Source organism: Parambassis ranga, unplaced genomic scaffold (assembly GCF_900634625.1).
Source record: "Parambassis ranga unplaced genomic scaffold, fParRan2.1 scaffold_27_arrow_ctg1, whole genome shotgun sequence".
Lineage (NCBI taxonomy): Eukaryota > Metazoa > Chordata > Actinopteri > Ambassidae > Parambassis > Parambassis ranga.
Genome location: NW_021144800.1, coordinates 1,346,548 through 1,372,834, shown reverse-complemented (window position 1 = coordinate 1,372,834; position 26,287 = coordinate 1,346,548). Strand labels below are relative to the sequence as shown.

Genomic DNA, 26,287 nt, shown 5'->3' with positions numbered 1-26,287 from the left:
AAAAACCACAAACAGAGAACAGAAGTGACATCCACAACAGTCCCAGGTTAAAAGCTGTGATGAAGCACTAATATTGTCCCAAACACAGCAGAACTTCATGGAATTTAATGGCATTTATTTGTCAAGGACAGCAGACTGTCTCTTATCACTATTATGCAATTTGCCCATTGTGGGACTAATAAAGGTTTCTTAATATTAATAACCACTGATATGAAAAATATGTTGATGCTGTACATAAAGGCCTCCAATGAAAAATATGATGGTATGTGAAGCAGCTTTGAAGGAGTCAGATTCTCTTAAATTAAGCCCTTTTTGTCAGCACAACAATGTCATTATCATCTTTTTCTAACCTGATAGCAAACAGTTGTTTATTTACACAGCCAGCTGTTTTGGAACATCATTCATTTGGAGCTGTGTCTCTGTCCACCTGGTGAACGTAAGCCCAATATTCACTCTCCTTTGGCTCTATGTTTTTTTTTTGGTTTCTACATCTGCCTCTCTAGCTGCCAAATGTTCCATATGTTCACCCGGCAGTTGCCAATGCTGTCTGTCAGCTCCTGCTGTTTGCTGCTGAGTAGGTAAAGGAGGGAGTTTAGAGCCAAGTCTCTGAAAGCAGCCGCCTCCTGTGGTTCAACATAACACGGTGAAATCAGCAAGAGTAAATCAAAACTGTAAAGTCGTACACTGTTATTTTAAAAAATGTCTACCACAGCTGCTTGATGTGCGCGACCATTAGGTAAAAAATAAACTTAGCCTGTCAAACTCTGAAAATTGTTTCATGATGTTCAATCAGATAACTGATCCGCACATAAATAGTAGTGTTTTAATGGTACACTCCTATATAAACAGAACAAAACAGATGATATACATTTACAGCCAGGTACTGTGACAGTATTGTTACATCACTTTATACATTTATTCATTCATTCATTCATTCATTCATTCATATTATTACAAGATTTACAGAAATCATGAATCACGAGGGATGGTGTAGTCAGCCATGTTGGGAAGACCAGAAAGCACACAGCAGCTCAGACCGCTCCGGCCGACGTCCATGTCACAGGCCTGAGACCACTCATTCGTCTCACTGTCATAGTACTCAACATTAGAGGTGGTGTTGAAGCCATTGAAGCCCCCGACAACAAAGAGCCGGTCCTCAACTACTTCGATGCCAAAGTTGTGGCGGGGGGTCATCATGGAGGACACGTTGCGCCAGGTGTTGGTTTGAGGGTTGTAGACCTCAGCAGTCTGCAGATAGCCTGTTACATTGAGGCCACCAACCTTTGGAGTCAAAGATGAGAAGATGCATCACTTATCAATTCAATTGTCACATAAAAACTAGCTGCTTTAAAGCGCTGATGAAAGCTGGTCACACATTTCTTTCATGCACTTACTGCATAAACATGGTTGTTGTATGCAATGACTCCTACTCCACTGCGCCGGCTGCTCATGGGAGAGATCCGGGTCCACTGGTTGGTCTCTGGGTTGTAGCACTCTGCTGTTTGCAGGAACTCATTCCCGTCATATCCACCACATATGTAGATCTGAATACAAAAAGGGGGGGTGGACAATAAGAAATTGTCTTTTTTGTTGGCTCAAACTGGCAGCAGTGTTTTGTAAACAGATCTTTCTGTTCTCTGGTATGTTCCATTGTGTTCCACCCACCCTGCCGTTGAGTGCTGTGCAGCTGGCGTTGCTCCTCTGCTCATGCATGGGTGCAGTTTGAAGCCACTGGTTGGTTTCTGGCTGGTAGAACTCAGCACTGCTGAGATGTGTGTGCCTATCATAGCCTCCCATGGCGTAGATGCACCCGTTCAACACAGTCACGCTCACATCACCGCGGCGATAGTGCATCGGTGCCACCTCTTGCCACGTCCGTGTGCTCAGGTCAAACCTGCGCACACTATTGGTGGCTTTGAACACCTGGTCAAAGCCACCAACACAGTAGACATACCCACCGAGGTAGGCTGCACCATGACAGGCACGAGGAGGCTCAGAAAGGTTTGTTATGTTCATCCAGTGATTTGCACGGACGTCAAATGCCTCGATTACATTAGTTAGATCCAAGCTGCTGTTCAACCCTCCAATGGCCAATAGGATGGCAGAAGGCAGACGAGGCCGACCGAGGATTCTGTCTTTGCATTCGATGACCTCAGAGGCCATGGCCTGGCACCTCAAGTTGTCCGTCACCAGCTTATTGGACAGCACATGACTCTGTATGTACTCTGTAGGCATCATGCTCAGCCTGACCTACAACAATACAGAGAAGAAAGAGGATATAACTTAACAGTCTGTGTCAGAATAAATAAAAATACATAAACAACCATGGTTCCTAATAAAGAACATCACAATAAATACAACAAGTAAAACAATAAAATAATGGTCAGTTATTTGAAATGCTATTAGCAACCTGAACAAAGGAGGTCTTCATTCTCTTTGTTCTACATCGTGGCAGTCAGTCAGATGGACTGAGCCCTCTTTGAAGTCTTATCTTTAATATATTTTTTTAATTCCTCTCATTACTCTCCTCCTTTCATCTGTCATCATTATCAGCTTATTGATTGTCTGAGTTGCATTAACCTGCACACAAAGCTTATGCAAACAGCCAGCATTACATGTATATGCTCCTTATTAGTTTATGTACTTGTACTAATAATAATAAATGATTATAAATGCTTGTGCCAGCGCCCAGCTTTAACAGGAGGTTTAGTAACTTTTGGTTGGTTGTCTTATATTTTCATTTCTTGCTCTTTCATGGGTAGGTTGTAGGGGTGGGACGGTTAAGAAAAAAATTCCAAACCTTTCGGTACATGTGTTTCGGTTCGGGGCGCGTGTTCTGTTTGGTTCTGGACATGCGCATCAAGTAATGCAGGGAGGTGTTTTTACTAGGGATGTCCCGATCAGGTTTTTTGGCCCTCGAGTCCAAGTCTGAGTCATTTGATTTTGAGTATCTGATCCTCAATGCACTCACAGCCGGTCAGTCTCTCTGTAGCTTCACGCAGCAGGTTCAGCTGCAGGCAGAGCAGAGAGACCCACAGCACTCTGGGTCTGACCGTGTGCAAAGCTGGGAAGGTCCCATGCTCACAGAGCGGGATGTAAATAGCATATTTCAATAGCAAAAATAAAATAAACACGGACATCAGTAACTTTAGCTTAACCTAGCGTAGTCATAGAGTTCAGTCTATCCTACTAGCATGTAATGAGCAATGGTGCATGCGTCTATGAGGGGCCGTACAAGACATAATGCAGTCTGACACTCTCACACACACATATTCTCACTCTCACACACATATATTCTCCCTCTCACACACACATATTCTCACTCTCACACACATATATTCTCACTCTCACTCACATATATTCTTCTCTCACATGCATATATTCTTCTCTCACATGCATATATTCTTCTCTCACTCACATATATTCTCATCTCACATACATATATGTTCTCACTCTCACTCACATATATTCTTCTCTCATGCACATATATTCTTCTCTCACGCACATATATTCTTCTCTCATGCTCTCACGCACATATATTCTTCTCTCACTCACATATATTCTTCTCTCACGCACATATATTCTTCTCTCACACACATTTATTCTTCTCTCACACATGTATTCTTCTCTCACACACATATATTCTTCTCTCACACACATATAGTCTTCTCTCAAAACAGGAAGTCCCTCCCTAAGCAGGAAGTCATTCACAAACCAGGAAGTATAAAAAACAGTATGCTTAGGGTGTCCTTTCATGCTATCAGCAGAAACTCAAAATATCATCCTGCTTTGTTTCCAAGTGGACTTTTTTATTATTGGAGTAAGTAGCAATGAAAATGACATTATATATTTTGTTAATAATGTCTTAGAATGTATTGAACAAATACAAATTGCATCTACAGAGCCTTTTGTTCAGGAAAGACTGCACAGGGATCTCCATGATCACACTCAGACCTTATCTGGATTTTTGTCCATATCAAGATTTGTTGAAGATGTAAGAAACAGAGAAGTAGTCAATACATTACAATTCTTGCATAGATGTCTTCATTTTTTGCTGACTACTTATGAAACCAGACAAAGAACCAGGTTGGAGAACAGCTATGAATTATTGCCACCATCTATCAGGACTGGATATCAAGGCAGACCTCAATACAGTATTTCGGCTGAGCAAATCTCCCATTTAATGTCCCTTGGAATGAACTGGCAAAACATTGCAACATGCGTAGGGGTAAGCAGCCGGACTCTCTACAGACATAGACAGCTGCTTGGCATTCCACCAATGTCATATACAACGCTGTCAAATGAAAACCTGAACAGAGTAGTTGGTGAAATTCTTCAGCATACCACAAATGCAGGTGAACGATATGTGCATGGGAGCTTGAGGTCACGTGGGATACATATTCAAAGGTGGCGGGTCCGCCAAAGTCTGCAGGAAATTGACCCCATTGGACGGTCCTTCAGAAGGCGACATGCAATACGTCGACGGATTTACAGTGTTTCATCTCCCAATCAATTATGGTGAGCAAATTCATAAAAGAATAAATTTGAATTAACATAACATGTATTCACTATTTTAAACCTGCAGCTAATTATCATGTAGTAGTAGTTGTAGTATAATGTAGTGTTTGGCATTGTATTACAAGTATTCATAGTTTACACCGATTTCAACTTCTCTTGTAGGCACATAGATGGCAACCACAAACTTGTCAGATGGAGGATGGTGTTGCAATATTTACTTACTTTTAACCTCAGTAAATTCAGTTTGGTCCAATACTGTCTGAAACTACACAACAAACTACAGCTAGAGAGATATGATGGCACCTAATTATGGAAACCAAAGAACAGAAGAATGTAAAGTACAAACTTAACCGGTACTAACATTTTGAAGTGCAGGCCTGTCCACTTTAAACTATGCCAAAGCCATGGGTGTTACCCAATGCAAAGTCCATATTTTCCTGAAAGTCATCATAGGAAGTGTGCAGTGGCAACTTCAAACAGTTGATGCAGGTATTTGCAATGGGAAGTTTAGAGGGGTTTCCTCCATCATGCTCTTGGTGAAGAAATTCAATTGAAGGCTGCGGAGAGAAGCCAATTGGTGAAACAGCACTGGCTCCAGTGGCAAAGGCAAGAATTGTCTCCAGCTTCTGTGTTCCTTCTTGATCTGGACAAAAAAGTATTACATCAGAAAATACAACAAAACAATGACAATATGGTGAATTATTACCAAGTGAAAAAACAGCTCTAGCAGCACTTAAGTCACCTAACCTTCTGCATCTGCAAGGTAGTCTCTCCAAAAAGGAACGACCATTTCTTCAGCTTGCCTTCTATTGCTGCCAACAGGAGATAGACGTATGGTAAAAAGGCTGTCAATGAGGTCAGCTGTGAGGGTTGTGGGAGACCAACATAGAAGGGGCCGAAAGCTCTCCGGGTGGGTTTGAATTTTGTCCAGCACCCCAAGGCTTCCCAGTCCATCCCGAAATCTGTAAAATATAATCACTAGTAACTGCATTGTCAAGTTTCCCAGCAAAAACAGCAGTTGTCAACTAGCTTCCTCATTCTTCTCTCCCTCACTCCTCAAAGAAGGTCAGCAACAAAACCTCCCTAAATTGCAGTCATACAGTTAAAGGTTAATTAGAAAGGGTTTCACAAAAAAAGATAAAAATGTACCTCTCAAAAGGACCACGGACTCTGTGTATCACTTGAAACATTAGGATGTCTTCTGCAAGCAGATATTTGTCTTCCAAACTCCGCAACTGTCTCAAGCAGCCCGCATTGGCCAAATACTCCTCAAGTGGTGCTGTTGTTGCTAGGAGGTCTTCAAAAGTTTCACACTCCATGACCTTTCAAGACACACATGCATACAAAAAATTGTTGTATAAAATAGGCACACATATTATACAGCACAACATAAACTAAAAGTGAGATACCCTTTTAATTTTTTCATGCAGGTCACTATCAGCAACATCTTCCAAAACTGGTTTAGCCATTTCCGGGCCCTCAACAAGGCAAGAGAAGAGAGTTGGGGAAAGAAAAAGTGCAGGAGGACCGCCGTGAACAAGGCTTACAGCAATGGCCCTGCCTGCAACTAAGTACCTGTCCTCCCTCATGGCTAGAGAAAAGAAATTACACATAAGTAATAGTGTATTCAAGCATTCAATGACAAAAACCTATTTCATAGTACCAAAATGTAAGCACAAATTGTGGTTATTATGTGAATCTCATCAATGATATGCTACAATCTATACATACCGTTACTGTCAAAAGCCAAGTTCATTTTCCCTTCTTCTCCCTCAAACATTTGAGACTTGGACAAAGCATTCATTAGAAGTCTTAGAAATTCTCTCCTTGGTCCACCTAAGTCCACAGCCTCTTCTGCTACTCCCATGTCATGAGAAAATCTGACAGAAATGGTGTGACATGGATTGTATGTCCCTCGTTTAAAACCTCTAATAGCTCCATCCAGCACTGATGACCGGTTAATGTTAAACTTGCATTTCTTCTGATGGTTAATTTGAGTTGCAAGGTCTTGCAAAATATCTCTCACTGGCACAGAACATCCTGTGGTCCTTCTGAAATAAACAAGAATAAATACATAGAGTTTGTTATTTGAGGTGCTTGCAGTCTTTTTAATACAGTGTGACAGTATCACTCAGCTGCCTCTGCACACAATAGGTTCAAATAATACAAGAGGGGGTACATTTAATGGGGCCCTGACACAGTAAGATAAACAGTCAATAATGGAGTATATATTTTTCAATGAATAAATTAAATTCATACAAATTAAAAATCTATTTTGTAATCATATATTCATAGCTCATTCAATTCAGAATTCTGACTTTAAATTCTGACAATTTAGACAATTTCTTTCCCCAAAATCCTTAATCTAAACTCAGATTTCTGATTTTTGAGATTTATCCTGCTCCTGCAAAGTCTGAGGGAGAAATCCAATAAATATGCTGTTTAAAGTTCAACAAATGAGGCACATAAATAGGACTCCTGCTCTACTGAATCACCTCCATCTCTACCACTTCTTCAGCCTGTCTCCTCTGACTGGATGCAGAAAAGAGGAGATAACTGATTTGTGGATTCCTGGCGTTGAAGAAAGGATTGATACACTAGGGAATTCTGATTATCAGAGGCAGCACCATGGAGGTGGTCACGCTGCAGAGGGCTTCTCTCTTCAGCGTCATGGTAAAGATGATATGAAATATGATTGATGACAGCTGGAGCAACAACAGTGAGAGGTAGAGTCCTATGGTGCATCTGGCTCGGTGGTTGCTGGACTTCAACATTGTGTTCACGCTGAGTGCAGCCCGATACACACACACATAGCAGTAGCAGATGGCCAGCATGCAAAGACACATTATTACAGACAGGGGTCCAAACAGCAGCAGGTCCTCCTTTGTGGCGAGTGGGAGGCGGCCTCACACACGAGACCACTGGTTGCAGCCAAGTCACACTGATGCTCATGTAGATGTTGTGAGCGTGGACCAATCTGAGGTAGTGAATGTGTAACGGGTACCGTAGCAACGGCACCGGGCTGCCAGATAAACTCCTGAAATTCAGGAAAGAAATGATGAGGCAGGGCGACAGCGTGTCAGTTCACAGTGCGTTCTCTGCAGTCATTTATTTGGACATTTCCTTCAGAAAATACTTATAACAATAACTCTTATTGTTCAGACTCATTATGTCCAATGTATGTGCAATATTGAATGTCCGTTCAACATGAATCAATCATAAATCAACATCAATACATTTCAGTCCATCTCAAAATAAAATACATTTCCAAAAATGTCTTTTCTTACTCTTTATACTCAAAATGTATGGACTATTGTAATATTATGCTATTCAAAATGTTTTTACAACTTCTACTAACAGTCTTTAATATAAACTGTCCTTCGATGAGCATAACTCATTCACTGTCATCACCATACTGCAGACCCATCAAACCAAGGTTAACAACTCTTTACTTAACTCTGTCTTACTCATATTCAATCCTAAACATTTTATTCACAACTCATTTGGCGAAACAACTCATAACCAAGTGGGAGCAAACTTATACGGAGCTCACTTGCACACACTGCGCGGAGGGATATGTGTGTGCCAAGCTAACAAAGTATCTCAGGCTCAGCCTGCTCGTCACGGAGCACAGCAACTAATTAAACCCATGTTTCTACAGAGCTATTTGGCCAACATAACTCACTCAAATCTTAAACACATTTTCACATCGTGTTATCCTTATTCTGTGTCATTTTACACATCACTAACCTGAAATTCAGGAAAGAAATGATGAGGCAGGACGACAGCGCGTCAGTTCACAGTGCGCCCTCTGCAGTAATGAGGAAAATCCACCTGTAGCGCAGAGAAACCCAGCCCTCGACGCTGCCCCCTGCTGTTCTGGAGTGGTTATTACAGACCCATTTTTTTTAAAGGAAAAGCCTTACAAAACACACACTTTACGTTTCTCAAGTATATACCTATTCCAAAAACAAACAATACATTACAAACGTGTTATTCCCAAAACACAAATGTGACACTTTTGTGGCCGTCACAAATGCCATGGCAGATAAAATCACAGTCATTTACTTTTTGTAGGACCGTGTAAGGGCCAGTGTAACAAGCCTGCAGAACTGACCCTGGATACATGCTTGTACATAAAGTCTGCACTATATGCTTGAAAGGGAGTGGAAGGAAGTAGAACTGATCTGACTCCAGCCGTCTCCATCATTCATAGAACATAACCTGTAGCTGCTTCCGTCATACTGTAAGCACATACATAACAACAGCACAGGATGAATCTATGCATAGAAACAGAGAATCACACAATATACTATAATCATCCATAATTTAATATAACTGATTATTAGTATTAACCCTTTGACTCCACATACAGACACACAGACTCTTCCTGGTGCTTCTCACCATCAGGACTTTAAAGTTGCCATAACCTCTCAGACTGTTAGACTTCTCTCTCAGAGTGAAGAGTTTCTGGATGGTACCAGGTAAGAAGTTATTATATGCTTTAAACAGGATCTGTGCTGTGCAGAATGTAGCAAGAAGGACCTAATACTGACCCCTGGTGGACAGCACAAGCAATGCTAAGACACCTAGAAAGCAAACTGCCATCTGCACATATTGTACTCTATCAGTTAAATCACTTTGACCCAGTTCCAGGCAGATTTCTTTATTGTGCAGCTCATTTGAGATTTCTTCTGCTGCATCAGTTGTTGCCATTGAGGTTGATCTTTTCAGTCTAAATCCATGTTGGCTTTCATTTAATAACTGATGTTCTTCAATAAATGTTTCTAAGCGATCATTAAACAGTGTTTCAAGGACTTTAGAGAAGTGAGGCAGCAGTGAGGCTGGTCTGTAGTGTGTGAAGTTGTTAGGAATAAAACCCAAAATATCAGCTGTTCATCACTCAAGTGCTTTTATTCCTGCAGGAAGGAGCAGGTCCTGTTTTTATCTGATGTCTTGATGTGTGGCTCACCTGAACATCTGATAAGAGACTAAAACTATCAGGAGGACGCTGCCAAACCACCACAGACAGTCAGTCCTGCAACAACAAGTGTTTGTCCTCACAAGTGTGTGAACTGCAGGAGAAGCACGCTCGTGATAAGCACTGCAAAACATGCCCCATGATCTGCATGAGCCTCTGACTTCTGTGACCGGGCCAGTGGTTTGCACTTTTGTCCACTAGGTGGAGCCACATGCTCAGACAGGCTCAGGTCTGCCTCCTTTCCCATCCACACAGCATGCTTTAAAAACATATGTATGTGTATAAATATGTATGAGTAGTAGTTTATAACACAACATGTGTGGGTGTGTGATGACACAGTTTTCAGTCTGGTTAGTAAAAAGTCATTAATAAGTCCAATTAGTCCAAACCCTCATCTCTCCTGTTCTCCAGCCTTCCTCACCACCACACACACACCAGTGTTAATTTTGGCAGCAATTTCTGATTTAGTTTTTATTTTAGTCTTGTGACTAAAATGTCATTTGATTTTAGTCACGTTTTAGTCATCAACATTTTTTAACTTTTAGTCTAGTTTTAGTCGACTAAATATCAAAGAATTTTAGTCGACTAAATCTGCCGTGGATTTAACTAAAATTTTAACTAAAATTCTGATATATATTTTTTCATGAAATAATTAAGGTTTGAAGTGCAATAAAAACAGGCACAGCTTTAACTTTGTTATTTGAAACAAACACCTCTTTATTTAATTGCTATTACCTTTTCACAAGGAACCAGTGAACAGTGAGCTGCTCTCCCTGAATACACTGTTCAGTCATGACCTTCTTCATGAATACTCCATAACTACAGCAAAACACTTAGAACTTAACAACTTAGAAACAGTCACATGCTGTAAAACCATCAGCAGCGGTGTCTTCATTTATAGATTTTGTCATGTGTATCTTTGAACGGAAGTTAAGATGACTCGTCTGCAAATGTCGCTTCAGGTTTGTTGTGTTTTTACCGCTGATAGTCGCTCCACACGGTTTGCAAACCGTCTTGTTTGTCTTGACATCAAACGTGTCCGTGTGTCTGTTCTTCTCCTGTGTTGTGTTACCATGCATGAGTACGCCTTCTTCCAGCATCGCGGGGTAACGTCCTCACACAGAGAGATCACTTCTGATTGGCTCTCTGCCGCCGTCTCCTGATTCGTCCCTCCCTTCCACAAACAAAATTTGCTCTGATTGGATCTCGTCTCCATCAATAATTTCATCTCGTTTTTATTCGTTGACGAAAGTGTCAATACATTTCGTCTTCGTTTTTGGCACCGTGCGTTAGTTTTTATTTAGTTATCGTCTCATTTTTATCAGCAAAAAAAGGTCGTTAACGAAAACTATGACGAAAATGATTCGTCAACAAAACACTGACACACACACAACAAACTGTGGTGACAGGATGATACCAGATATCATGGCACTATTCTTCATAAGAATTCTTTTCTTTTCTATTAGCAGTGATCAGTCTCATCTGAAGCTGTGGTTACAAACCACAGCACTCAGCAGTCTTATCTGAGGGCAGCAGGGGCTGATGGGAGTTTTGAGCAGCTCGTCCTCGTTTGGCCTCAGCTGCATCAGAGCGTCACTTCTCTGTGAGTTCACCAGAGGAAACATGCTTCTCCTGCCGGCTGCTGCTCTCTGCTGGCTGTGTTCAGGTGAGTGTTTCCAGCCAATCAGGCGCCGACGAGCCGCACCTGTAACAAACACTGACCTCCACCTGTCTCTGCAGCGCTGGTTTCCATGGCAGCAGATCTGACCCAGGACGATGCCTCGCTGACCAGGAGAGTCGGTGGACATGTGTCCTTCAGCTGTGGAGGGCTTCAACAGTGTAGTGACAGCTTTGTATTCTGGTACCAGAAGAAAGACCAGGACACATTCAGACTGATTCTCTATATTGATAATGATAATGGTGACATCTATGGAGGTTACAGTCATCCTCAGAAAGATGATTTCTCAGCTGTACAAACACAGAAGGGCTGGAGCTGGAGCTCAAGGCAGTTAAAGAGGATCATTCAGCCACCTACTGCTCCTGTTGGTGGAGTGGAAGGTCCCACAGTGAGAGATTATGGGAGCAGCCTGAACAAAAACCAGCAGAGAACAGAAAACCACATCAGCTTCATGTTTCACCTCCATCTCAGACTCAAACACTCAAAGAGCTCTGAAGCATCGAAAGCTGCACAAATGCATGTTTGATCCCAACAAAGGAAGGAATGAGTCCATGTGACCAGAGGGGGCGCTGACTGGGAGTCTTCCAGTCGGAGCTTCACATGTTAACAGAGGACGTTTAGAACCAGCAGGAAAAAGCTATGATGAGGACGCTGTGGTGCTTTTTACAAACATGGAGATTTTCAGTGTCTCTGTTTTACACAGACGTTCCTGCAACATGGAATTCTGACAGAATCCTGCCTCCTGATTGGATGCTTCACTCAGCAGGTTGTTGTATGAGCCTTTTTCACTGTGTGAGGATCTTTGGTCCTGGAACTAAACTGATAGTAACAGGTAAGAACTAACATTTGTTTTTACTGTTGGAATGTTGAAGCTGTTTAAAGTCACTTTCTTCATGGACTGTTTCTACTGAATCAAAATTATACAATATATAAAATACATATTTTGGTTTTAAAGTAAATGATGGTAAATAGACATCAATATGTAATAATTATAATATATAATAACTCATCATAATGTGTTAAATGTGATGTGGTAAATATTTTATCTAGCATGTCCATCAATAATATTTCATGAACAGAAATGTATAATATTTGACATATCCACACATACTGCCCGTGTCTGTTAAATCAATATTTTTGTTATCATGACTATTATAGTAAAATATTGAGACATAACTTCAAATATGTAATATGAGGACTTGAATCATATTTCATACATAAATCTGACCAATTAAAACAGATTAAAACAGAAGTGATTAAATAACATGAATTATATGTGACAGATTCATTATAAAGCAGTTTGGTTATTTGTTACATGTGTGTAAACTTTATATATAACCTCATATTATAACAGTGGATTTTTCATAATAACCAGTTGTAGGTCAGCTACAGTTTATAGTTAAATGTCAGAAGCTCTGTCATAAATTGATGTTTTATTTGCTTTTAGCTTCCTTAAAGTTCAGAATGTTTTATGTGCTTGTTCTTATATTTAGTCATCAGATGCGTCATGTGACATGTCCTCCAACATTCCAAGACGTGCATGTTAGGTTCATTGTCTTTGTCTTTCTGTGGCAGCCCTGTGATAGACTGGCCACCCATCAAGGCCTGTCTCCCACTGACAACTACTATAGACTCCAGCCAGAGGTGAGAAACCATTTTGAAACCAAACATGTGGCAAATGTTTTAGTCAAAATAACGATTTAACTGTTCACATCAGAACCCGTACAGGTGAGAAGCCTTTATCTAGCACAATATGAGGGAACTGTTTCAGTTATTTTTAAAATTGAATGCTATTTGTCACATGAAGGATGCATAGATAAGAAGCCATGTTTGCCAAAGAGGAAAATGTTCTGAAACATCTGTGTGGAAAAGTTCTCAAGTTTTGCTTGAGTCAATGATGTTATATCCAAATGTTTCTGAAACGGGTGAAAGGACAAAGAGACTAAACTGGACAGAGTAGCAAAGTTCATTCTGCACACAGCTGACAAGAGAAAAACACTCTACAAGCGATCTCAGGAACAGGTGCAGTTTTGTGAGGAGTGTGAAAAGCGATGTCTGCAACCTAAGATGAGGTGGGAGATTGCTATGCATAAACGGGGATCTGCTCGTGCAGTTGATGGCTGTATGCACAGTTTTTGAACAAAATGTACTAATGACGTATTCCCTTAAAGCTTAATGAATTATTTTCAGGGTGTCTTCTATGTAATAAATATAAAAAGTTACAATGCTATGCGTATCCATAACGTTTTAATTAGGGATGTCCCGATCAGGTTTTTTTGCCTCATTTTGAGTATCTGCCCATACCGAGTGTGTGTGTGTGTGTCCAGAGTGCCACGCTAGGAGATTGCACACACGCAGCAGCTCATCAAGGTCTCGAACCACGATCTCTCGAGCCAAAAGCAGCTGTCATACCCCTACACTACAGGACACAGAGCCACCCTGCACAGAAGGAATTCACTTTGAGAGTCCTAATAAATATATCCGAGTCCTGATCGGGAGGTAATGTCCGATTCCGATCGAGTCTGAAATCACGTAATCGGTCTCACACTGTGCTGAGGCTTGCTTCGGTCACGTGACTAGTGACGTTTGAACCACTTCAGTGACGTTTGAAGCAGTTGAGTGCTTCGAACGGCATACGAGTCATGTGATTGGTTCGGGTTGTGAATCGCTTGGTGGGATCGGGTGTGTTCAGGGATATGACTATATATCAATATATAGTAATAGATCAATCAGTTAGATAGTGAAATATATTAGCTACATTGATACATACATCGCAATTTGTCATTGTGTACATGTTAGTAGAAGAAAAGTTATTGATCACGTTTCTCTGGCATGTGTGTGTGTGGAGGACCTCTTGCTGATTCGCGTATCATAAGTTTTGAACCCGGAACCTCTCGCACCCAAACCGACAATGATTCCCCTACACCAGCATCCAGCTTTGTTCTCCGCCGCAAATGCTTTAATTGTGTTAAACATTTTAATCGGATTAATCATGATGATCACTTCAAATGTAACTTTGTATACAAATTTTGTGCAGTAAAAGTGAAAGTTTAATGTATTTTATTGTGTCAGCCTGAAACCATTCAACCATGTAGTGTAGTCAAACGAGACTGTGCGGCGATTCAAATCCCAAACAATCCATGAACCAATAACACGCACCACAGTTAATTTTATCCACCACTAGATGTCCCACTGGAGCACTGTGTCAATGAAGCCTCGAGTAATGAACCTTTTCTTGAATCGTGTGTCGAAGCTTCAACACAGAACACTGTGCAGTGACACAGCTCCCCATCAGCTTCAAGTAATGTTCTCACTCTGAGCAGCAGCCAGGTTCAAAGTCTTTAATGCAGCCATAAAATGGTGGAAACCTGTGCAGTAACATGTTATCATCCATCACTGATTAACAAGCAGAGATCCAATGCAGCTGTAGAGATTGAGTTATGATGCACAGATGGTGTTCAGGAATCATATGAACATTTCTAACAGCATTCTGAGGCCGTCTCTTAAAATGAAGTGTTTCCAGAAATCTGTCTTCATATTATATAAACTGAGAATACCTCATCTGCTCACTTCTTTCATCCACCCACAATCAATCTGCTCAGATTATTCATTTTCAGGATCTGGACCACTGTGCTGGCAGAACAACCAAAGCATTGATGTGTCTGATCGTATCAAATAATAATTTTCTGCAAATTTGTAAATCTGTTCTTTGCTTCTGTCACAGTCTCGCTGTGGGTTGTGATCTAACTACACAAAGTCCTCACACAGTTTATTCATAGTAACAGTCAGATAAGAACATCAAATGTTACATTTATAGCGAGTGTAAATGATGTTTGGAGCTGATGGATTTGTTTTCACTGAAACACACTTTATTAAGAAGGTGTGTTTCTCCTTCCTTACAGTCAGATCAAGGTCTGTAACTGTAACTGATAAGAACTCTGTGCTGGTTCAGTCTGTGAATGTTTGACCTGAGCTCTTTGTTCCAAAGGTCAGAACACTGTCATCATGTTTCCTTAAAGAAGCCTTGAGTGTGACGATGAATCCAGAGAGCTGAGCCTTTCTGTGCATCAACAGAGCGTTGAAAAGCTGCTGCTGTGAGTTCCATGTTTGTTCTTTCTCTGCTGTTTTCCTGCTGATGGACGTCACCTTCACTCCTCGGCTCATCCAGATTCTTTTCTCCATCAGGAGGTAACTAACAGCAGTTTATTTATGAGTGTTGTTGTGTTACTGTGACTTCAAGTGTTTGCTTGTTGTGCTTCATTTGGAACATTTACTGTATCTGTTCGTCTCGTGCCGATCATCTGATTGTTAGAGAGCTTTGTGTCATTCTAACAGACAGTGTGATTCAGCTAGTGAGAGGCGTTCACTGTCCTGTTGTGGAGGACTGCTGGCTGCTTCATACAGTCATTAAACATGTTCCAGATGTTTGAAAATGTTCACAGTCAGCATGAAACAGAGTCTGTCATCAAACTGCTCTTTGTAGAACAATGCAGCATCTGTTAACACTGTGTCTGCATCATGTGTTCAGTCAGACACTTTTGACTTTTTACATTCTCACTGTGTCACTCATTCATGTTAAACTGTAGATGGAGCTTTTACTGAGCAGCAGCCAGGTTCAAAGTCTTTAATGCAGCCATAAAATGGTGGAAACCTGTGCAGTAACATGTTATCATCCATCACTGATTAACAAGCAGAGATCCAATGCAGCTGTAGAGATTGAGTTATGATGCACAGATGGTGTTCAGGAATCATAAGAACACTTCTAACAGCATTATGAGGCCGTCTCTTAAAATGAAGTGTTTCCAGAAGTGATGAGCTGAAAACTCTCAGCTGTTTTTTAAAGCTTGGAGAAAGATGGAGGTCCTGCTTATAAACAGTCCAAAAGCACTTTTTGTGAATCCTACAAAAACATAGTTTTATAGATAAGTTACAATCCAATGTTTCAGTCATCATATGAAATCCTTAATGTAAAATGCTTCTTCACTGTTTATCATGACGTTATTTCTAGACTCTCTGTACTCTGACCCATGTTTACTTTGTCTCCATCTGCTGGTAGAATCCAGAGTGACAGTGGTATTCAGTGGCGTAAGTGTTGGGGGGAGTGTTGTGTTTGTATGAAGGTGTGTGCTAGCAGGTCCCAGGTGTCTTTTTAGTCATTTCATTTTAGTCTTTTAGTCTTTAAAAACGTGAGGTCAGTCCTGATCCGGTCCTTTTGGGATGATTAAACATTCCAGTCATTAAGTCACAGCATCTGCTCACGTAAACAGCTGCAGCCATTTGCTGAAATCATTTCAGTTATTTTTTGTACACACAGCACCCCATGTTGACAGGAAAACATTTCTGCAGATGAAAAAACAAAAAGTGAAATATGATTCAGATGGTTCTAACCTTCAGTCCAGCTGTGTCTGTGGACATGATGAGGAAAGACACACACCTGTCTGTATAAGACCTTACAGCTCACAGTGCATGTTAGAGCACATGTGACCCGCTGACAGTGAGTACAGTCTTCTCTCTGTACACCACACTCTCTGTTATGATTGTCTTCACACCTCAGTGCGAGTATTTGGGTTTTTACTGACCTGACCTTTGACCTCTCTGACCTCACAAAGAGGGCAGAGTCCAAAGGTCAGCACCAGTTCCTCTTGAACACACCATAAACCAGCTGATAGACTGATGATCTTTATTCTTTGATTGATCCCAAACTGGGAAATTTTTTAATCTGAGCCAACAGTCTGTTTAAACCTGTTCAGAGTTTCTAGGAAGTCATGTGACCACAGAGGCTCCTCCTATGATGAAGTATAAACACCCTGAACACTGACTGCTCTCTGCTTCGTCACAGAAACCAACAGCACAGGTAAGACTCACTCACTGTGAAGGAATAATGAGAAAATGCTTCCAACATGTTGAGTGCAGAGTTTTAATGTGGACATTAGCTGGATAGATCAATAGGAATCAATGGCTTTTATGTTATCATGTTCTATTATGAAGGTGACATCATAAGGTCACAGGTAAAGTATAAAAATGTTGACGTTTCTTTGATGGCCACTTTAGCTTCAAGATGGGAATGGTGGCCCTGTGGCCATCTCTCCCCAGATGAAAGCTCTGAGTGTTACAAGAATGTTTTTAGCATGGTCACTCTCTTCCGTGTAGTCTACTGTGCTTTATTTCATCTTTGAACAGCACATATATGCTCTGGTATGCAGAACTTATAAATAACCATGGTGGGCCGCCATGGACAGAAATGCCAGGGCCACATTTTAGTCCCAGGTCAGCCCTGATAAAGAGAATGTAGTTTGGTTGTAACAGGATCAACTCATTGTAAACTGGTGTTTAGAATTTCAATACATCACCCTTATCAATGTGCAGCTGTGAGGAGGTTGTAGCCTACTGAGATGTGAGTGGAGCTGGATGCTCACAAAGAGGAGAACCATGCTGCTTCTGCTCTGCTCCATCCTGTGCTGATCTGCAGTTCATTGATTGCTGAGCTCCATCTAGTGGACAGACAGTAGAAGTGAATCAGGAAATGTCTTTCAGACACTTGTTGGACCGGTTTCACCGTCACTGACGTGTTCAGACTGTGAGGCTGTGAGGAAGTGACGGCGTCCTCAGATCAGATTGTGTCAGACAGCAGGACTGAGGAGGACCAGGAGCAGCTTCTTCTCCACACAGGAAGCTGGAAAGTGTCTGTAAGTCCATCTGAACTGATCCAGCAGGTGAGAGTCCTTCCAGAGAAATCTCTCCATGTCTGATCACACTGTGCTGCATCACTGACTGATGGTACAGTACAGATGTTTCTGCTGCTGATTGGCTGCTTTCTCTTTGCTCTTTGATGACTTTTATAGCAGATGAACAGCTGTTTCAGAACAAGTTGTTACTTGTAGTGTTTTTCTGTTCGAGTCACAGCAGACTGTAGAACACAGCTCTCAGGTCACATGATCAGTGAGAAATGCAGGGAGTGTCAGAACCGGTCTGACAGCTTTCTGAGTTTTTGTGTTCACTGAGCTGTGTGGAGTTACTGTAATTCAATTCATGTCAGACAGACAAACAACAAGCGTCTCTGTTGATCGTTCTCTCTGTAAAGTTCAGCAGCTTCATTTGCTCTGAAACTCAGATCGACTCGTTCAAAGCTTCAAGCGGAGAAAAGGTCGCTTTATTCTGACTTTATCAGATTAGTCTGTTTCAGGTTTAACACGCCTGTGCTGCGTTTTATTTTTCATGAATTCATATCGATGATTGAAACTCATCAGAAGAAACATTTTCTCTTCAAGGGTTCATAAATATGTGAATCTAATATTTGCCATGAGGAGAAGTGTGTCAGTCCTCAGAGCTCAGACAGTAGCTGCTCATGTGTTTGTCCTTTCTATAGAAAACAGTCCACAGACTGTTACAGAGGAAGGTCTCAGTGCTTCACTCAGTCTGTTCACACTGTGACAGAAACACACATGAACACATGTTCATTTATTCACATGTTCACACATGGAGAGAAGTGACAGAATTCTGAAGCAAACACTGAATGTGTGTGTGCACTGTTCCACTTACAGCATGTGACATCAATAATAACAGCATCAGAGATGTTGGTGTGTTTACAGACTCACCAAAATAAAAGCCTGAGAACCAAACCTGGTCTGAGGCTCTGATGCTAAGCTAACAGCATGATTAGCCTGTTAGCATCTACATGAAGGATCAATAACAACATGCTGACTGTGTGTTTCTGTGTCATGTTGCTGTGTTTGTGTGAAGGTGTGAGCTCTGCTATGAGTCAGTGTGAGGACAGAGAGGAGGGAGTCCCTCCCTCTAAAAGCCCTCTGTGTGGGGACCATGAGAGCCGGACCAAAGCTCAGAGGTAAGAGGACCGTCTCTGACTGTCCATGACTCTTCTCCATGTCAGAGCTCACACTCACATTATTCACACATCTGTGTGTGTTCAAGAACAAAGCAGCAGCACACTGCACACTCTGCTGGACCTGGACCTGGACCTGGACCTGGACCTGGACCTGGACCTGGACCTGGACCTGCCAGCTGTGTGTCCATGAAGAGTGATCGGTCAAAGGGTCATCCCATGAATTTCAAAGATGTTGCTCCATCTGAGGGTCAAAGGTCAGAGTTAATGTCACAGCTGCAGTTTGTTTCCATCATTATTAAACATTTAAAGTGTAACATGATGTTCAGCATCATTTTTCCAGAAGAAGCTCAGAGTCAGTGTTTGTGATTCTATCAGGATCCAGGATGTGAGAGCAGACTCTGCTGGACCTGGACCCAGCTGTGTGTCCATGAAAAGTGATCGGTCGATGGGTGAGCCCTTTGATTTCAAAGCTGATCAGCCATCTGATGATCAAAGGTAAGAATCACTCTGGAAGTGTCTCCATGCTGTGATGAGCTCTGCTGGACTCTTGGGGTTGTATGTGTCTGTTTGCTCTGCAGGTGGTTGATGGTTTGGAGCATCTGTAGCACAGAGTAATGCATATTTACAGTGCTGCTTCAAAGTGTATGAATCATTTAAAATCTTCTATATGTCTGCATAAACATGACTTAAACATCTGCCTCACTGTACTAGAAAGGCAGCCCACTGAAACAAAGTATGGAAAGACATTTCAGTAATAAAACATTTAAATAAATGATAGATTCATACACTGTATGTAAATATTATTGTGCTGCCCCCTATAGTCAGCCAAAATTCTATGTTTGAGTTGAGATTGTCCTACGAGGCTTCCGTAGTAGCATAATGGTTCCAGAGCCAAGTGGAAAGTTTCTGCTGTGTTTTTTCATCCTGCTACATGTTTTTTAGTCGTCTGAGAATATCTGTCTGTAAGTATTATGTTTCATAAGCCCTTACCTTACGTCATGCGCTCATAGGAGGCACTTTAAGTTATTTAAGGTTAAGAAAACGGGTTAAAAGTGTGACGCTAATAGCGCTAGCGACCTTATGGGTTTTCAATGCAAATTAGCATTGTGCTAATCGCTAGCGGTTTATGCATTTTTCTGTTGTCTAGCTCAGCTATGTTTTGTCGGCCTGCAGAATTCAGCATTGATCGTGTTTCGGGTCATATTTATGCAGAAATATAGAAAGTTTGACCAACTTCCCAAAACGACTGTAGCTGTCAGCCTATATGTAGCTAGGAGCTAGTCTCCTCCTCCTCAGATTCCCAGGGTCCTGGTTTGGATTTTTGCACGTACCTCACACTGCTGATTATTCTGACTTGAACACAGCCTGTGCAGAACTTTAAGGTGGCTTCTGTTCTTCGGTGTTTTTGGTTGAATTTGGTCAAATTGTGATCAAATAAATTGTGTGATAACAGTTTTTCAGTCTCTTGTAGTGGCCATCATGGACACTGATCCAGCTCTGTGTCCATGAAAAGTGAACATTTCAAAAATGTTGATACCACTTTAAGTCCTGTTTCTGTAACTTAGCAGAGTTCTTCAATGATCATGTGGGTCTGCTTGGCTCTGTAAAAGACCCATAAGCAGATCTGTGTTTGTAGATGTATAATAGAAAGTATCAGTATGTATTTATGTTGTCATGTTATCATCTCATGGTGGTTTCTGAAGGCTTTAAGTAAAGGAAATAACAAAGGTCTGCAGTGTGAGGATATAGACTCTATATCATCACACTGCAACGTTGTCTGACTGCGATTCATTACAAACCCATCCTGCTGCACATCGTTTAATGTTAAAGAAAGAGAAACATGGTGAGTGGAAGATTTAACTGAACTCTTACAGCTGTGCTGGCAGCCATTAAAGCAGAATATGTGAAGAAGAACAAATTACAAACCTGCTGGATGCAGCTGAACAGTGTGGAGTCAGGATAGTTTTCATTTTTAATACACACATTTTGTGTATTAATTAATTTTCTTCACCAGTCCATTGACTGTTGCACTTTGTATTTATTTCAGTCTGAGGTTTCAGTTCCTTTAATCTGAAATAAAGGCCTTCAATGTATTTGCCTGGGACTACTTTTACTCATGGTAACAGAGCTAGCTGTGCCCCAGGTAAACATTTCCTGCATTGAAAACTGACAATAGATATTACTGAAACACATGAACATGTGGACATAGGGGAAGCTAATAAGACACAAGCTAGACATCAGCTCAGACCTTTGACTTGGAGGAAATGTGAACAGCTGGACCTCAGGGACTTTAATTGAACCCTGGTCTAAATCAATGTGAACATATGATGACAGTGGAAGTGGAATGGAACTCTTAAAGCTGTGCTTCAGTCATTAAAGCAGCAGCAACAGGTTCAACATGAGCTGGATGTGTGGAGTTGGGATAGTTTTCATTTTTCATACAACAATGCTTGTTTGTCACCAGTCTGTTGACTGTTGTGTATCTGTTTAAAGTGAAAACACATCAAAACACTTAGTGAAGTGATTGTGTTGTTAAATGCTGATGTTTCTGTCACAGACTGCAGCAACCCAGTGTTCAGACTCCTGCTCAGGACGCCATATTTATGGTGAGTACAAACAGCTTCTAACTACAACACAACAGTCCTGGTGCTCTACAGAGACCCAGAGCCTGACCCCTGAGCAAGCATTCACAGAGACAGAACTGTGGTAGTAATACTTATAACTACAGCAGCTGTGCATACACAACACTTCATATCTAATGTTGTAGATTCAAGTAATACATGTATGAACATAAGCTGTAATATCATGAAACACTAAACTGTTATTCTGCTCCTCAAAGTCTGAGAGTTTATACTCTGTTGTTCTGTTCCAGCTGCTGGAGGAGAACATTGTCAGGTTTGTGAAGGACGAGCTGAAGAAGATCCAGAAGCTCCTGAGTCCAGATTACCCAGAATGCTCAGAGAGTCAGAGGGAGGATGAGGAGGATGAAGAGCAGAGGAGCAGCAGAGAGTCATTAGTGCAGATCACAGTGCACTTCCTGAGGAGGATGAAGCAGGAGGAGCTGGCTGAGTGTCTGCAGAGCAGTAAGAGGATTTGAAGAGCTTTAACATGATGGAAAGAGGAAATGAAGTTTACATTTACACACTCTGCTGTTAATATGATGCAGACATCTGTGAATTCTTCTGACTGAAAACACAAACTGTTTGTCTACAACTGATGAACAGATTTCATGGAGACAGAAAATATTAATTTGACACATTTATTGTAGCGTTCACTTATTAATGACATTTATTGTTTGTTCAGGAACTCGTGCTGCAGAGTGTGGACGTAAACTCAAGTCTAACCTGAGGAAGAAGTTCCAGTGTGTGTTTGAGGGGATCGCTAAAGCAGGAGAGCCGACCCTTCTGAACCAGATCTACACAGAGCTCTACTTCACAGAGGGAGGGACTGCAGCGGTCAATGAGGAACATGAGGTCAGACAGATTGAAGCAGCATCCAGGAAAGCACACAGACCAGAAACAAGCATCAGACCAGAAGGCATCTTTAAAGGCTCACCTGGAAGACAGGAACCAATCAGAACAGTGATGACAAAGGGAGTGGCTGGCATCGGGAAAACAGTCCTAACACAGAAGTTCACTCTGGACTGGGCTGAAGACAAAGCCAACCAGGACATCCAGTTCACATTTCCATTCACTTTCAGAGAGCTGAATGTGCTGAGAGAGAGAAAGTTCAGCTTGGTGGAACTTGTTCATCACTTCTTCACTGAAACCAAAGAGGCAGGAATCTGCAGCTTTCAGCACCTCCAGGTGGTCTTCATCTTTGATGGTCTGGATGAGTGTCGACTTCCTCTGGACTTCCACAACAATGAGACCCTGACTGATGTCACAGAGTCCACCTCAGTGGATGTGCTGCTGACAAACCTCATCAGGGGGAAGCTGCTTCCCTCTGCTCGCCTCTGGATAACCACACGACCTGCAGCAGCCAATCAGATCCCTCCTGACTGTGTGGACGTGGTGACAGAGGTCAGAGGGTTCACCGACCCACAGAAGGAGGAGTACTTCAGGAAGAGGTTCAGAGAGGAGGAGCAGGCCAGCAGGATCATCTCCCACATCAAGACATCACGAAGCCTCCACATCATGTGCCACATCCCAGTCTTCTGCTGGATCACTGCTACAGTTCTGGAGGACATGTTGGAAACCAGAGAGGGAGGAGAGCTGCCCAAGACCCTGACTGAGATGTACATCCACTTCCTGGTGGTTCAGACCAAAGTGAAGATGATCAAGTATGATGGAGGAGCTGAAACAGATCCACAGTGGAGTCCAGAGAGCAGGAAGATGATCCAGTCTCTGGGAAAACTGGCTTTTGAACAGCTGCAGAAAGGAAACCTGATCTTCTATGAATCAGACCTGACAGAGTGTGGCATCGATATCAGAGCAGCCTCAGTGTACTCAGGAGTGTTCACACAGATCTTTAAAGAGGAGAGAGGCCTGTACCAGGACAAGGTGTTCTGCTTCATCCATCTGAGTGTTCAGGAGTTTCTGGCTGCTCTTCATGTCCATCTGACCTTCATCAGCTCTGCTGTCAACCTGCTGGAACAACAACAAACAACATCTGTGCAGTCTGAAGGCTTTAGAGACAAACCTAAACTAAAACACCTCCACCAGAGTGCTGTGGACAAGTCCTTACAGAGTCCAAGTGGGCACCTGGACTTGTTCCTCCGCTTCCTCCTGGGCCTTTCACTGGAGACCAATCAGACTCTTCTACAGGGCCTGCTGACACAGACAGGAAGTAGCTCACAGACCAATCAGGAAACAGTCCAGTACATCAAGGAGAAGATCAGTGAGAATGTGTCTGCAGAGAGAAGCATCAATCTGTTCCACTGTCTGAATGAACTGAATGATCGTTCTCTAGTGGAGGAGATCCAACAGGCCCTGAGATCAGGACGTCTCTCCACAGAAAAACTGTCTCCTGCTCAGTGGTCAGCTCTGGTCTTCATCTTACTGTCATCAGAAGAAGGTCTGGAGGTGTTTGACCTGAAGAAATACTCTGCTTCAGAGGAGGCTCTTCTGAGGCTGCTGCCAGTGGTCAAAGCCTCCAACAAAGTTCTGTAGGTGGATTTATGAACCATTTCAAACATGGTTGATTTTTATATGAACAACAAAACATTGACTTTGTGTTCAATCTTTTTTTTTCTCAGACTGAGCAGCTGTAACCTCTCAGAGAGAAGCTGTGAAGCTCTGTCCTCAGTCCTCAGCTCCCAGTCCTCTAGTCTGAGAGAGCTGGACCTGGATAATAATGACCTGCAGGATTCAGGAGTGAAGCAGCTGTCTCGTGGACTGGAGACTCCAGACTGCAGACTGAAGACTCTCAGGTCAGGATCCAGCTTTTTGATCATCAGTTAAATTCTGCTTCATGTTCATGTTGAAGATCTGTTGGATTTTCCTTCTTTCTTCTTGAGTTCATGACATGTTTTGTACCTCCAGTCTGTCAGGTTGTCTGATCACACAGGAGGGCTGTGCTTCTCTGGCCTCGGCTCTGACCTCCAACCCCTCCTATCTGTGAGAGCTGGACCTGAGCTACAATCATCCAGGAGACTCAGGAGTGAAGCTGCTGTCTGCTTTACTCAACAGTCCAGATTGTAGTCTGAAGACTCTCAGGTACACAGAGACCACAGAGCATGAGTCCTCCTCAGTCTGTCAGTTTAGCTCATATATCCACAGCTGTTGATGGATGGACTGAAACTGCAGAGAAGAAATAATCACTGATCCCTGATGTTCATCTTCCTCCATCATTAAGTGTCCATCATGTTAACTTCACTTTTCTTTATACACGTTCTTCATGTCAAAATACATACAGACTGATTTTCAGCTACACTTAGTGCAGATCAAATACAAAATGATGCCCTACTTATTAATGTCCTCAGCTGTAAGAACCACTGAATTATTTCCACAAACAAATGTTCCTGAAACAATCCATATGTGAAGCTTCAGAGGAGACAACAACACAATGGTAGAAGGAGGAGTTCCTTCAGTCAGAGACAGAGAGCAGGGAGACACTACAATATTATCACTGTAAAAACTACACACAGACATGAGTGAATGTATTTATTTGAAGTGTGTCAGAAACTCTTCCATCCATGACACATGTGAAACCAGGCTTGTGTTTGCATATAGAGTGAAAGGAACAAACAGTCAGAGACAGTGTGGCTTGTTTGCTGCTTTGGATAAATGCAGCAATGCTGAGATCAAAACCTACACTGTTGCTGCATGAAGAGGATTTTACAGTAAAGCACTGACAGAGCAGCAATATTTCACAGAATGGAGGACTATGAATAAACACAGAGCAGATCAGGAGAGACTCTTCTGGAGTCGACACAGATGAGTTTCAGTCTGTTTGTGTGTCTCTGACAAACTGAGGAACTCTGCTTCATGTTGATCAGCAGTTTGGACTCATGTTGGTTAGAAAATCATTCTGACTGTGTTTCTTCCTGCAGGGTGGAGCATGGTGGAGAGCAGAGGTTAAAACCTGGGCCGAGGAAGTGTAAGTTTGACTCAGTCTTTCCTCATGTTATTGTGCATGAGTCAGTGTTCTATCAGTCCATCAGAGCTGTTGTAGCGCAGCCTCTGCGGTTGGATTTCTTTGGTGTTTACTGGAGTTTATTACTCCCCAGCAGGAGTTTTAGGTTCCAGCTTTGTCATTGGTTTTCCTTTTTTCTCTTGTTAGGGAGCTTTAGTGTGTTGTAGTGTCTCTGTGTTTGTTTGGGCACTGCTCAGCTCTGAGTTCATGAACTGCAGCCTAACACTGAAACCAGCCTGTGTAGCTGCCGATCTGAGAGTGGGGATGAGTGGGGAGGTGCAGACATGCTGTGTGTGGGTTTCCCCTCAGCCTGGGACATAACAGAGACAACCAAAGCAGACAAAAGACAAAATCCAATAAGAGACCACAAAGGGTTGAAAAGGTCCAAACACAGGAAGAAACAGCTCCACAGTCCCAAAAGCAGGCAGGACTCAGACACAAAGAATCTCATCCAAAGGGTCAGACTGGACTGATGGACTGAAGAGTGGAGACACTGAGACACTGAGCTGTGAGCAGCATTATTAGGGTTAGGGTTAGGGCGAGAAACGCCACTGTTTAAGAAAACGAGTTACCACCAAAATAAGTTTCACACGGGGTCTCTGTTTAAAGTTTGTAATCAATTAGTAACAAAACACGTTATCCGCCATGTTTCCCTGCACCGCTTCTTCCCTTTTTTCCCAATCTGCTACAA

General features: G+C 42.1%; 1 protein-coding gene across 1 annotated transcript; it reads right to left on the bottom strand.

The window, feature by feature from the left end:
- Positions 1-4,904: 4,904 nt before the first annotated feature.
- Positions 4,905-6,025, bottom strand: LOC114430720 (G2/M phase-specific E3 ubiquitin-protein ligase-like). The gene is made up of 4 exons (XM_028398685.1): positions 5,928-6,025; positions 5,668-5,840; positions 5,266-5,480; positions 4,905-5,161 (listed from the first exon to the last, which is right to left on the bottom strand). The coding sequence occupies exons 1-4, from the start codon at positions 5,985-5,987 to the stop codon at positions 4,905-4,907; spliced, it is 705 nt and encodes a 234-aa protein (XP_028254486.1). The 5' UTR covers positions 5,988-6,025.
- Positions 6,026-26,287: the final 20,262 nt, after the last annotated feature.

What these genes read in the sequence shown, in the direction of transcription:
- LOC114430720 (XM_028398685.1), bottom strand. Translation starts at nt 5,987, where the DNA reads ATGGCTAAACCAGTTTTGGAAGATGTTGCTGATAGTGACCTGCATGAA. An exon ending in TGCATGAAAAAATTAAAAGG is followed by an intron (nt 5,841 to 5,927) that starts GTATCTCACTTT and finishes GTGTCTTGAAAG; the next exon opens with GTCATGGAGTGTGAAACTTT. An exon ending in GTCCGTGGTCCTTTTGAGAG is followed by an intron (nt 5,481 to 5,667) that starts GTACATTTTTAT and finishes TATATTTTACAG; the next exon opens with ATTTCGGGATGGACTGGGAA.